Here is a 13,741-nt window from a genome sequence, read left to right on the forward strand (position 1 = left end):
TTTGCTTGATTTAATGATGATCTGTAACACTAGGTGTATATCTTGCGTTTGGCGATGATGATTACAATTTAAACCGATAATCATTATTACAAATGTCATCTTTTATTCTTCCCTCTTCACTGAAGGTACTCCATGGATCAAGTAAGCCTCTGACCGTTACTTAAAACAGTTAGAGTTTAATCGCATCAGAGCCGTTGGAATAATCATTTGCCTTATTTATGATATTTTATTTTCTGGAACATTTCATCTATGAGATCCACCATGTCGCTTCTGTGCATCTTGTGCAATATCGCCAATAGGTTATGGAAGTTACTTTCATGGAAATCTCCCTCTGTTGCTTCTTGTTTCTCTCCAGCTATTCGAGCGGTTTTCCCGCCATATTGTGACGGAGAAGCTGGTGGTGTACCTGTGTGACAGACTTCGCTCTTGTGTGCTTCCTCTAGCGTAAAATCATGGTCACCATGTTTGTGACTTTTAGTCATTGCACACCTACGGGACCACTCCTCCAATAAGTTGTCGGTGATCGGTCTCTCTGTGCGATCTGCTTCATATGCTTTGACATCTTGGTATACAATTCCCATGAGTTCTGCCATGTCGGGATAGTATGATGCCCTTTCAACATCCATTCTCCTTGTAAAATCGCGTCGCGTTTCTTGTAGCATCCATTTTACATCGCAGTGTTTCCCGCTCTGTTTCAGCATGGTAGTATCATAACCTTGGCTAATAATATCAGTAGTATCTTCTACTATATCGAATATTGAAGAATGGGCACGTTGACCCTTTTCTTCAGCAGCTATCAGATCCTGCTGTGCGTAGTATTTTAACTTTTCTACATCACTGACCGTTGCAAGAGACTGTGCACTCATGATACGCTGGTCTAGGTTATTGCCAGGGCACATTTGGTTGAAAATGTCACGAATATCTTCTGTCACCATTTCCAGGATCTCATGACACTTTCCAATTAACTGCTTCTTTTCTGCCCGAACGCAAATATTGACAGCCCTTCTGTGATCTGTCATGAATACAAGGCATTCGACACCATGGCAAATCTTGATTCCATTTTTCCATAACCCCTTTGGAGTGTGATCAAGCTGAAGGAACTTCTTGTACAGGCGGACTTGCAATCTTGGGAAAAACCCTGCTGTAAAGCTATCTGTCTCGTCATGGCATTCAAACCGTCTGCCGAAATATATATTCCACCGTCTTCCAACACCCCATTGGTCACCTGGCATTTTCTCTGTGAGAAGTCCAGACAATAAGAAACTTAACTCCTCACCGGAATCTTTGGGTTTCAGACTGGCTTTGCAGAGAAGCTCGCAATGCTCAAGTAGATCGATCAGTAGCTCTGTATTAGCATGCTTTCCGAGTACTTTTACAATATCACTGAATGGATAGAACGTCTTCTTCTCAAACTTGTCTACGTATTGGGAAAACACGTTGGTGGCCAGCATTGGTCCGAATACCCTGTCGCAAAGCCATCTTGGTTCTAATACAATAACATCTTCTCTCTGAGTTGATATTTGCTTGACATAGAGAACCTATGAATAACAATGCAAGTATAGCGAAGGTGAGTTTTGTTTTTGTAATATTCAAATGATAAAAAATTAGTTGTTTTTTTTAATCACGACCAATTATCTTGGTGCATATACACATTACTTGTTCAACGTATAAACAGTGATTTTACAAAGGATGGCCAGTGAGGGGTAAATTTATGTTAGGTGTCAAATTTTGATACATTATTATTGTATCGTCTGGTATCTAGTTATAATGTATCTCCGAGATATGACAGACGACATTAGGTTTTTGATTCTGTATCTAGGCAATATGCATTACATTGCAAATGATAAATGTTTTCCCCTTGTTCACTGATAGGAGAACAGTCTTTAATGTACAATCTGGCAAGAAACCAAAAATGTGAATAAAATCGTCAACCATTGTCATGTTATTTCATTACAATTACGTCCAATCGTAACACTTCACCAAATTAGGGACTTTTGGATCACTAACGTTTATCGTGAATGCAGGTAAACCTTACCTCACCCATATCGTTCAGGAAGTTGGTTGCCTTTTTCAAAAAGTCCTCATCAGCAATAGGGTCGATCTTTCTACATTGAGTGAAATAGGACTTCCAATACAGTGCCGGGTACAGGGTGTCACACCATTTGTGTTTTTGTTGGATTATCTTGGCGCATAGGTTTGGAACCTTTCCTGTCAACTAATAATAGCAATGGAAATGATAGAATGAAATAAAGTAATCAGTGGTATGTATTATTTCCTTTTAAAAAGTATTGGTTGTGCTTTATTTGAATGAAATTAAAACAAGCGTTGTGAAAACACAAGTACAATACGCAAATTCAAATTAACAAGACAACCCTCTTCGTACTTACAATAATGTTATTTTTGATACTAGGATCAATGCAATGCGATTTATGAAGTTCTTACCTTGACTTGTTGTAAGTGTAGCCTGAGTCTTTTCATTTCACTACATCTTGATTTATGACAGTTCAACAGAAAAGTGTCATCAGATATATCCAAATATTCTCTGAAGATCCTCTGTGATTCTTCAACAATTTGTCTCGTCAAATGATTAGCTGCAATGTTAACATACAACGATATAGTGAATATATATATTGGCATCTTCCTTGACTTGTTCTCAAAACCAGACGACTACGTTCAGCAATCGTATAAGCTTTTTCAAATTGCAATATCAACATCTAAAGATAGTCCTAGGCAACTTCTCATTAAAATCTTAGAAAGTCTGAGTTAAAACTAGTTAACTTCACCGTGGAGAGACCTTTTTCAATACAAGTTGAGAGATTGAAAGGCATGGAAATCGGTGTCGACGAAGAGAGAGAAGAGACGGAAGGACAGAAGAGACAGAAAGACATAATTTTGTAGGCGATTGAAGCGGAGGAGTTGAGTCACTAACTCTTTCATCGTATGTAATGAATAATAAGAATACTGTGAATAGAGAACGACCTCATGTGAGAGTTTGTTTAGATTTTTTACTCATTTGATTATGAAAAAGTTAAAAAGGTTTTGGCTTGCTACGCTTTCTTTGTTATATAAGGAGCATAAGAGCTGTTTCTTTTCAATCCACCTTGCACTATTGAAAAGTACATATTCATACAAAATAAGTCAAGCACAACGTTGAATAAAGAGTAGGAATGCACATATAAATAATTCAGTTAATTCTTCCTGCTTTCAGATGGAATGCAGTCCCGTATGCTTGCATGACCGTTACTTCTGTGGAATAAGAGCGCTAATAGTAAATGACATCATTTCCTTTCATTAATATGCAAAGATATATATTTTTTTTGTATTATCCTCAAGAAGGATGAAATAAAATCTAGTAGCGTTACAATGGATTCCTAACGTTAATTAATTCATGTGAATTTATGGCTCAGCTGCAACGACAGCTGACACGCGCGGAACATTAAAATTTGTCCGAATTTCAGACAGCGGTGTCCAATGTCGTGTGAGTGCAGCTATGTTTGGTAACGAACCTGAAATCGTGACTGATTATTTTCAAGATGTAGGTAATGTAGGTGCTCTGAATGACGGTGACGGCAACGATGCTAAGCAGCATACACCAATCTGAGCTCAGATTTTGTGACTACGCAAGTTAAAACATGAAACACCTGAGCACCCCAACACTGAAGCACCAAACCATCAAATATGTCAAGTTAAGTAGAGTAATATTTCTAACAGTAGGTATAAAGTAGCGAATATATTACCATTGTGATAGAAATCATCAGAGAATCTGGTTTGTTTTAGTGGTGCCCATATTGTAAACTTGCATTCATACTTGTTAGTGCTTGTCGCTAGGCAACAGCATACATGTAGTTTGAGGTTACAGAAGCGGTCATAGCCTCACTGTGATTAAAACTTTACTTTATAAACTAAAATATATTAGTTTATTACATAGGGTACGTTTCCGAATGTCGGAACAAAATGCTAGCTGTGGTCTCAAATTCAAGACTGCTGTAATAATTTCCACTGCACGAAAACCCAATAATACTTACTGTATTAGCATGTATTATTTCCTGTATTTTAGCTGAATAGTGCATATGCAGATGAATACAGTCAAGAATCCATTGTTTGTATTCAGCAAGCCTATATTCATGTGGATTCATGTGTATTCACGTGTATTATTCTGAAATACAGCCAACTTATTAGTGTGAATTTAACTGTGTCATTGCGTTTTGATGCAGTGTTCAGCACTTCTATTGCTCAAGTAATGTACTAGTGCTGCACATTGCATCTTCAAGTGAAACACTAATTTTCATCTTTCCTATTCTTTAAATATCGTCGCTTTGATATTAATCTATTGACTCTTTCTAGTTCAAAAAGAATCGATATCAATGCATTAATATTTGGGGTACTTGTGTACTGCAGGTGTTGGCATAACTTTCACCAACGGGACAAATGTTCAACATGATGGAGCAATAACTTTCAATGATAGTTACAAGATCATAAAGCAGGATGATTTCAAAATTGAAGCAGGTTTTAAGGTAACGGCAACCGCCACTGATGACAACTTTATATTTCAAGCGACTTTGTTCATGATTTTTTTTTTAAACAGAAGACAATGTCTCATTTACCTTCGGTTTTGTAGTCTTCATTCAATTCGTCAGCTCGACTGGCGATCAATATAACTCGTGGTTTTCTGATTCCTTTCGCTGCTTCATCAAATGAATATTGGTCAAAGTTGATCGATCCTTTTATGAAACGCAGCCAAGTCATGTTCTAGAATTGAAAGAGACTTATAATAAATATGTTGGCTGAATGTAAGAACGATATGTTGAGATTATTATGAAAGAATCACATTAATTCGGACACTGCTGATATGTTAAGTATCACGGTTTAGCATAACGATGAGTTAATCGCGAAATTAAAGGTATACTATCACCTATTCCAATTTAGCCACAGTTACCATGGAAAGAGAAAATCAAACCAATCGTTGGTCACGTAAAAGTACGCATGTTATTTTGCGCGTTCTTGAATTCTGCAGGTTGACAAATGACGTTGTTATGTATGTCAATACGTCGTATTTATGAAAAACTGACACCAATGGCGAAGAATTTTTGATGTCGCACGCATTTCTATCTGCAAAACAATGTTGAATATCATGTAAACTACATATTTATCATTCCATAAGGTATATGATAAAACCTTGGTCGTACGGCGTACGGGCCCGCGCACGCTCGGGCCCTTCCGCCGTACGACCTCGGGCCGCAAAAATAGTATCAGGGCCGTAAAGATTATAAAGAGCCAGGGATTTCACTCCAGATATAGCCTTACGCCAGAAAATATAATTCATTTATAAGTTTATCTATTACTTTCCGTCTCAATATGTTGTCTGGGACTGAACCAACTTGTTTACTGAAAATATCTCAGTGGACCTCACCAGATCTAAGATTGCTTATGCCATCTTTTCCGCATTTATGGTTCCATATATTTCCGGTGAAAGAAATTCACTTCTTATTTCGCAACATGTCTGTAGTTATGTGAAATATTTATGGCTATGCGCAACAGGAAAAAAAGACTTAAAAGGCTGACGCTCTATCTTATTGCGTGCGTGACTTGAACTCAACATACTCAATATCTTTATTCTTACAGTTAATAGCTAATGAAATATCAGGTCCTTGATCATATCAGATTAACAGCTCTGAAAAAAACTCTTGAAATTGAACATCTTGAAGAACTCTGTGACATGTAATGGTCATTACTTTTTTTCACTTTTGTGTTGAAGTCATCATAGCTGCAGAGCATTGACATACGCATATTGACCGATGTTTCTCGTTCGATAGTGATTGCTCATTATTAACAAAAATACTACGTCAGTTTCAATGCAATCGGCACTTCAAGCGTTGAATAAATCTACTCTTCTTTTATAATGCTATATGGCAATCATACACACGTAAGTATATATGACTTTTAGATTTGACAACGCTTTGTTTACAGCCGTTCATAGAGATTTGTGATCACAAAATCAAATTGATTTGTAATTTAAGAGACCATGACGTTTCCTCTTCAGCATTATTTTTGCAAGGTCTATAAAAATATAAAATGAAATACGAAACGAAAAAGTGCTAAGTACTCACCTTTTCACATGCCACTTCGAATGACACAAGTTTACCGTCCGAATCGGTGACTTTGTAAACGATCAAGAAGACCGCATTATGTGCTCCAAGAAACATATTGTGAGTGACGTAATACTCCGGTTGGCCGGCAAAATCCCACATGCTCACTTCTCCGACATCTTTGATGCTAGCGTTCTGAACATCGATACCAGGTGTACGAGTGTACTCTTGTTGTTCTGGTGGTGGCGCTATTTCTTTTCCTCTCTTGGTCAAGTAGGCTTGAATTAATGACTGTAACGAATAGCAAATTAATTTTAACATCTGTTTTAGGAATGTTTAGATAAAAATAGTTATCAAATTGATAAACCAGTTTGTCCTCTCCAGACGAGAAATATGGGATTCATGTTTTTAGTATTCTCCATCTTGTCAATAACGTTGTTGCGCATGGGTCGATTTCTAAATTGCAGATGCGAGTCAATAGAAAGAAATGATAACTGATTTCGTCAAAAGTGGTGCCGTTGCTTTAAAGAATGCACCGGAATCAGTGATTATTATCAGAACCAAGCATTAAACAGTACATCCACTTGACAAAGTGTTAGTCTTTTTTAATTTTTCTTTTCTACTACTGTTCCAGTGTGGCTTAACTTACGATGAATGGAAGCACTTCTAACAACCTAAAGGTTAACTGTGTCGGGCCATGGTAGCCAATTCAGTCTCTGGGGTCGTTTTGGTATTTTATATGTTCATTATTAGGACGAACATAGTCTTGCGTATTACGTAATATTTTAACCTGGTTGAGTTATGTGATGCAACCTAGCGGTGATTTTTGAGGGTCGCATGTTGGCCAGACTGAAGGGCCTTTGAGACGCATTTATGATATTTTCTGGAAAACTGACAAAACATTGTCTGTGATATGCAATAATAGAAATCGTATGGAACTCCATGAAAAGCAAACTGAAACCATGCGATCATCGGGCATTTGCCATTGAAAACGATTCCTACATACATGTATCGTAGCTTGAAAATGATTGAAAATTTGCTCACGGCGTATAGATATCACTTTACATGTCATGCAAACTCAATGTGGGATTCATTCCTAAAACTTCAATTAGTTTACAATCACTGACTTTTGGTTTTTGAATGTGGTATTGATATTATTTAATGATTTAAAAAAATATTCTTTCGTCTTGGAAAATACTGACTATGAAATGTATCACCACAGTGGAAGACGTGATGATAGTCATAACGTGAATGCTGTACTGTGTAACTGAATAGTATTCTCCAATCATATTGGGTAATAATATGGAACTGTGTCGAGAATAAAATATTTGGTAGTAGCACTATGTCGAGGCCACCGATCGCCATAAGATTTTTTAAAGAAATAAATAGGCATGCACTATTGTTACCTCCTATATTAATTTATGCTTATAACCGAAGAGTCGGTGATAGGGACTTTTAAAAGGGAGTTATACCTTGTATTTCTTCAAACTATTAACTACGACTACAAATGTCTAAACATGTGTAAAACCAAATTTCCCTTCAACTCATCAAACTATAGTAAATATACATTGAGTGTGTAGTGAAAGTGCTACGACTTCTCACATGCACTTTATTTGATTGTACTACTTGTATGGTGAGGTAGATGGTCATTTCATTCTTATGATAAGCGCCATTGTAAGTGTACGATGTTGACGATCGCTCTTCCAATAAATAAAATCAGATTGTTATATTGAGTATCGCAGAGTATTATTTTTAGTGTTTCGCAAATCAGTTCTTAAATGTTGCCGTTGACTGATTGAGCGCTTTTTTTCCTAGATTTAGTTTGTCATTCCTTGATAATTTATTGGTATGGTGACTTACCCTCTGAAGAGATTCTTTCAATGTAGTTTTGCCAACTCCGCCCTCTCCACAGAGAAACACTTTCATGATTTCTCGTTCATATCCAGACTCTCTCATCAAGTCATTGTATTCCTTGTATTTCTGTTTTAAATCGTGTAAAATACGCGATAAGTAGATTTGCGTCCAAACATGACACCAATAGTCATAGTGCATCAACACATTTGTGACGTTAACCTGTTACGCCGCAGAACGAAATATATTTCAAATATACGTACATTTAATAACGTTAGACGGAGAAGACGGCAAATATTTCTGTTTAATTGAGTTTGTAATTAAACCCCATGGTTTGATATGCAAATAACTGATCTGAAAAGGAAGATGTCAATATACTTCTCTTACCCTTTCATAAACCAAGAGTGCGTCTTTTTTAGTTCCAACGGCGACATCGACTGGCCTTTCTCCATCCTTGAGGGGTTACAATAAAATACATGGGTCATCACGCTTTATATTATTATCACATATGTACCACATATTACCAATCTATTGGTACCGAAAGAAAGTTGGTATTTTCACAGACAGAGTTAATATAGTCCCTCTATATTGTTTGCATTCCCTAAAATACTGACACATTTCTGTGTATTTTAGCTTTTGATTGAGATGATACTCAATGCTATTGAATATAATACTCATAGCTTACTTTCAGCAAAATATTTTACGATTTTCAAAACATTTTGAAAACAGGTCACGTGCCATTTAATAATGTTTACCTAGAAAAACGTGGTTAAGAAATCATTTAACGCTAAATTAATGAAAGTAGTGATTATCCGGTAGTACTTTCTATTGGCAAATATTGTCGCCGGCTCCTGAACGACAATAAATATCAGAAGCGAAATACATATCTGTGGAGGAAAATACTTATTACGATTTGGAGAACTCTAGTTATTTTGAACATTTGGAATCATGATTTATCATCCAAGCGAAACTAATATCTCGGCACGGAGGGAACAAAAAGCTATGACTTCGATAGAAGCGGTAGCCGCGACATCTACGGTAAAGTCTTCCGCATCTGCAACATTTACCATGCTTTCGAGCGAACATGTCAACGCTCTCGTTGAGTTGCAAAAAAAAAAAAACCAAAAAAACCCCAAAACACTGTTATGAAAACACGCCGCTTCACTCGGAAAAGTAATGGCAGCAGAATACATCGTTTCCCTCGGAAAATATCTTCGGAACATTTTAGGTCCAGAGAACGCCCTCCGAGACCATGGGGTTCTGTCATAGTAATGTGTTCTACAAAGTCTACAAATTTTGGTCTGATCGTTCGTGTAAGATTAATTTTGCCTGATACGTACGCCATTGTTGAAAAAAATAGATTACATATAAGCGGGTACTGTATTGATTTTCAGGGAAATTATTGAGAAATATTCATTGATTATCAACACTTCTGAGTCATTTGAGACTGTGTGTACTCTTGAAGGTTATTTTATGGACGTACATAATATTTTAGGTCCATAGTTGTGTTAAGCAAATACTATAGACGTGCTGTTGATATTCCTGTGCAGGAAGATTGGATATCTCTTCTTAGTTGAATCCGCGGGGCGATAATTTTAATCCGGTAATAACAAAATAAAAAAGTAAACATATCCCTGATTCGCGAGTAAGGTTGTGATCAAGTATGTTTTCAAGGTGGCAATAAGTTGAAATAGGAGATCGTATGTAAGTCTATGCACGAGAAAAAATAACAAATATGCAACTTTCCAAAATCTCACACAATTTCTTAGCCTGAATTTTCCTCCAGGTTATTATGTATTAAATTCGCCCTATTCTTTCCGTTCTAGCTTTGCTCATAAATCTGCCATTAAAGATTGACAATGTTCCTTTGAAGTGGCGTTGGGTTTCACTTGGTAACTGAGTTCGTATTAAGCGCTGAAGCCAATCATGCAATAAATTGGAAAGTCGAAGATATTGCGGTTTTACAATCAATAATTATGGTTAATGAATTGGAGTTTACTTGTAATACTAGTCACACAAGAACCGAGAAAGAAAGAAATTGTTCTGGTAAGACTCCAACACTTGAAGCATAAAAATGCATTTACTGACTCAATATCAATACGTATCAAATTACAACCACATTATTTCTGCCAGTTTTTTTAAAAATGCGACCTATGTGTTTTCGTATTTATCATTCTACCGTGATGCTCTATTAATTTTTTGCATCGATTTCTAGCGTTTTTGACCTGGCAATTTTGTTTCTCTAGGGAGGCGACACACTGTGATAAGCGGCTATTTCTGCAGCTGTTTGTAGTTTCAGCGCTTTTTTAATTAGACCAACAATTGAGGTTGATTTTTGATACATTGTAATCTACATTTAATTGGGAGACGTATGTAGAGTCTACCCAGAAATTAGTGAGGTTCAAAAAGGACACTATCGTATATGAAACATTGCTATTACACAATATAAACGTGTTTGCAATATTTTACACACACAAAAAAAATTCAGTTTCAAAAAAAATGTACCGCTCAAGTCTTTTAATCATTGTGTTCGAAGCCTTTTTTCAAATTGAGTAGCAAATTTTCATGACACTGACAAGAATTGTTTTTCTTTCTGTGCCTAGAAATATCACCATAATTCTATCTGGCAGTTTTCTCACAACCTTACTTGTGAAGCCTATAGATATTACAAACGGCGATAAAACGATGTTGTATTGCAATAACTATACAAAATACTCCATATGTAAATTGTATGTGAATTAACACTGCTTTTTTGAAACTGCAAATTTGGTATTGCGGCGTTTATAATGTCACGTTATATTGTTGTTGTTGTTTTTTTAAATATATATATTTTTAAGTTATTTAATTATTGGTTATTATTTGAAACGACTATCAAGTATTAAACACTCCTACATCAAAAATACGAAATTAAACATTTTCTATCTTTTCTTTACCTTATTTTTACTATGTATATCACTATCATATTGCAACAAAAGTTGGACTGTCTTCTTCGGACTGCCAAACACGGAATAGCTTTCCTCTGCTGCTAGATGAAGAGGAGTGTCACCATCCTGAAATACATAAATATAACATACATGTATGTATATCTTACAATAGTATCACTCTAAAACAACACAATGTAACTAACATTTTGCTTGTCGCATGAACATGTCTGTATATATTGGTTTCATAATATATAATAAACACTCAAACTCAATTTCATGAAATTTGCTTTCAGAATAAGGTCACGTCTTCCGTAACACACTAATATTTGGACATGGATGTTTCGATCAAGAAAATCAATTCCGATTACTATGACTTATTGAAGAGAATGGCATCAACATGCCATGGGTTAAGTTTTTTGACATTATTTTACGATGTTTGGTGGGTATCTCGTCCTGTTTGGGTGTTTTGCCTTGCATTTTGACGACTTGCATAGCAAAGAACATAGTGTGGATATATCACGTGAATACGACACAATATTAACCACAGTCCGTGTAATTTATTATACCTACTGCTTTGGTTATGACAGTTTCCGTAGCTAAGTTCCAAAATTAGTGACGAAATCTACAAAATCGACTTTACTTGCTCTCTGCTGTTCTCATAGATAATTAATTAATTCACGATGGCAACCATATCATTTATTTGATATTATTCCGAAGGGCCCTGATTATTTTTTAACAAAATTGACACGGTGAAAAGGTTAATATTGCAAGTCAAAATTTTCAATGTATCCCGTTCTGTTCTGCTCCGTGTACAAGAGTCTGACAATTCTGTGAATAAATATAAAACAAACAACTGAGGGAACGGATATATTGTTTCGAAAATGAGGTCATTTTCTATTTCGAAATTGGCCAATGTCATAATCTTCCATATTGCCGAAAAGGACATGAATATTCCACGCTCACAATACATAAGCGTCCTTGGACACGATTGATCGAGCTGCACATCTTCTTTGTTAGGACTCTAACAATGCTAGCGCCACGAAATACCTGCATGGTATCGACAACATAGTCTTACTCGTTTACACATTAAAAAATACCCAGTTACTTTTTTTTCTCATGGAGTAATACCGCCATGTTCTGTTGTGACATAGAGCTGTTGTTGCCATTTTTAATTTATTCATCGCGAGGGTATTTATCATTTCTAATGTACGTAAATCAATGTATTGTCTTATTGTATTCTTTATGGCGTCTGTATCCGACATAGCCAAGATATTGAAAAAGTGGAAACACTAGCTCACAGGAAAAAGAAGAGGACTAACTACTCGCGACTCACACACAGGTAGATTCATGTAAGAGCGGCTTGGCCGTGAGGCCTTGCCATGATTCCGTATTCAATAAACAAGTTTCAGTTCTACGTCAACACTCGTCGTCAGTTCCAGCTTCTTTCCTCAAGTTACGACAGTGTAAGTTCCAGTTTCTTTCCTTGCGAAGATACCAAACCCGGAAACAAGACTGACATTGGGTCGTCAGTTACCTCTTGTAGCCAAGCGAGATGCTCTCCGACTAATTCCCCGAAGCACGAAAGTGACCGTTGCCAATTCAAGTCGACCACTCTGTCGACAAGCGAATTCACCGAGGTCAACGTATGGGAGTAAGTCCGCTCTCAGAGAAACTATCAACTTCACATCCAGCAATTCCCCGATCAAGGACATCTTGAAGACGCGGAATCTACTCTTCTAATGACGAGGAAACAAGCCGTAAACCATCAACAATGAACAATCTGCATGCGATAATTCCATGAATCAATCAGTAAGTTTAAAATTTAGAGCGTTAGGTTTGTTTAATATGATTGTATTTTCGATAAGTAGGAAAACAATAATATGCTCTGTGATTTCTTTTTTATTTTAAAGGGCTCGCTAATCGCATACCTATGACAATGCAACAAATAGCAAAACTTCGAGCCTACTGCACACGCGGGATTGGATACGTAAATACTAAAACATAAACACAAGCAGGTGGTGAAGAAGGAAATGTCTGAGTACGATTCGTAACTTTCAATTGCATTGTCATTTCGAAATGCGTTCGTATGTAATCACTGTGAGAAAACTTTCAATCGACGAGATAGCTGAATAGAACTCCTGAAAGGGAATGAACCAACTTTGTCATTCTACAAGCCGACCAATGCCGATAGGACACATGCCTAATTAAAACAAACTTTAAAAGCGTCAGAAGAGCGCCAGAAAAGGGAATTTAACTTACGTGATACCTCAAGAAGCAAAATATTAATTTACGGACAAAAAGTAAAGACATTTTCTTGGTGTGCTAAGAAAAATTAACCATGAGAAGAAAGTAACTGACTCCAGAAAAAAGACTCAACAAGAAAGAACAACTTTAGATTAAAAAAATTATACTTGAATTTTTGTTATACCTGTAACTTTTCTCAAGTGTTTGTATCAGCTGTTGAGTGACAATTTGACATTTGCTATGATTTTATTGTTCGAGATCTCGTAGTGAGCCGGGTAACGGCCGGCTTCATCATACTGCCTGACGTCACAGCCTAAGAAGCAAATACTATGTTTCACGATTCAGTATGATATTGCTATAGGAATTGTGTCTACATTATGTTGTATTGTATTTTTTTTTCTTTGATTCTTTTAATTACCGTTGTGTATTTTTAACGTTGTATCTAATTGTAAACTCGGGCCTTTAGTTATACACATTACCACGTGTATAAAATTCAATTGTTTTACTTTCGCTGAAAACCCATCAGTAAACATTCATTTTTCTCTCAAAACCCTTTAAACAGTGTTTAGTTCAACTAAAATATCATTTCTAGCACTTTAAATCACACGTTTTCCAATGAATACGGATTAATGTGAG

At 36.3% G+C, this 13,741-nt stretch overlaps 1 protein-coding gene across 1 annotated transcript in view; it reads right to left on the reverse strand.

Moving 5' to 3' along the window:
* Positions 1–212: 212 nt before the first annotated feature.
* LOC139129065 (death-associated protein kinase 1-like) overlaps positions 213–13,741 on the reverse strand; it is a 50,754-nt gene continuing 37,225 nt past the window's right edge. The window contains exons 3-10 of the mRNA XM_070694740.1: positions 10,871–10,987; positions 8,325–8,390; positions 7,947–8,066; positions 6,108–6,377; positions 4,605–4,749; positions 2,443–2,591; positions 2,036–2,215; positions 213–1,538 (exon numbers count right to left, since the gene is read on the reverse strand). Coding sequence (XP_070550841.1) covers positions 213–1,538; positions 2,036–2,215; positions 2,443–2,591; positions 4,605–4,749; positions 6,108–6,377; positions 7,947–8,066; positions 8,325–8,390; positions 10,871–10,987 — 2,373 coding nt within the window. The remainder of the gene's footprint in view (positions 1,539–2,035; positions 2,216–2,442; positions 2,592–4,604; positions 4,750–6,107; positions 6,378–7,946; positions 8,067–8,324; positions 8,391–10,870; positions 10,988–13,741) is intronic.

Source organism: Ptychodera flava, unplaced genomic scaffold, assembly GCF_041260155.1.
Source record: "Ptychodera flava strain L36383 unplaced genomic scaffold, AS_Pfla_20210202 Scaffold_88__1_contigs__length_448041_pilon, whole genome shotgun sequence".
Classification (NCBI taxonomy): Eukaryota; Metazoa; Hemichordata; class Enteropneusta; family Ptychoderidae; genus Ptychodera; species Ptychodera flava.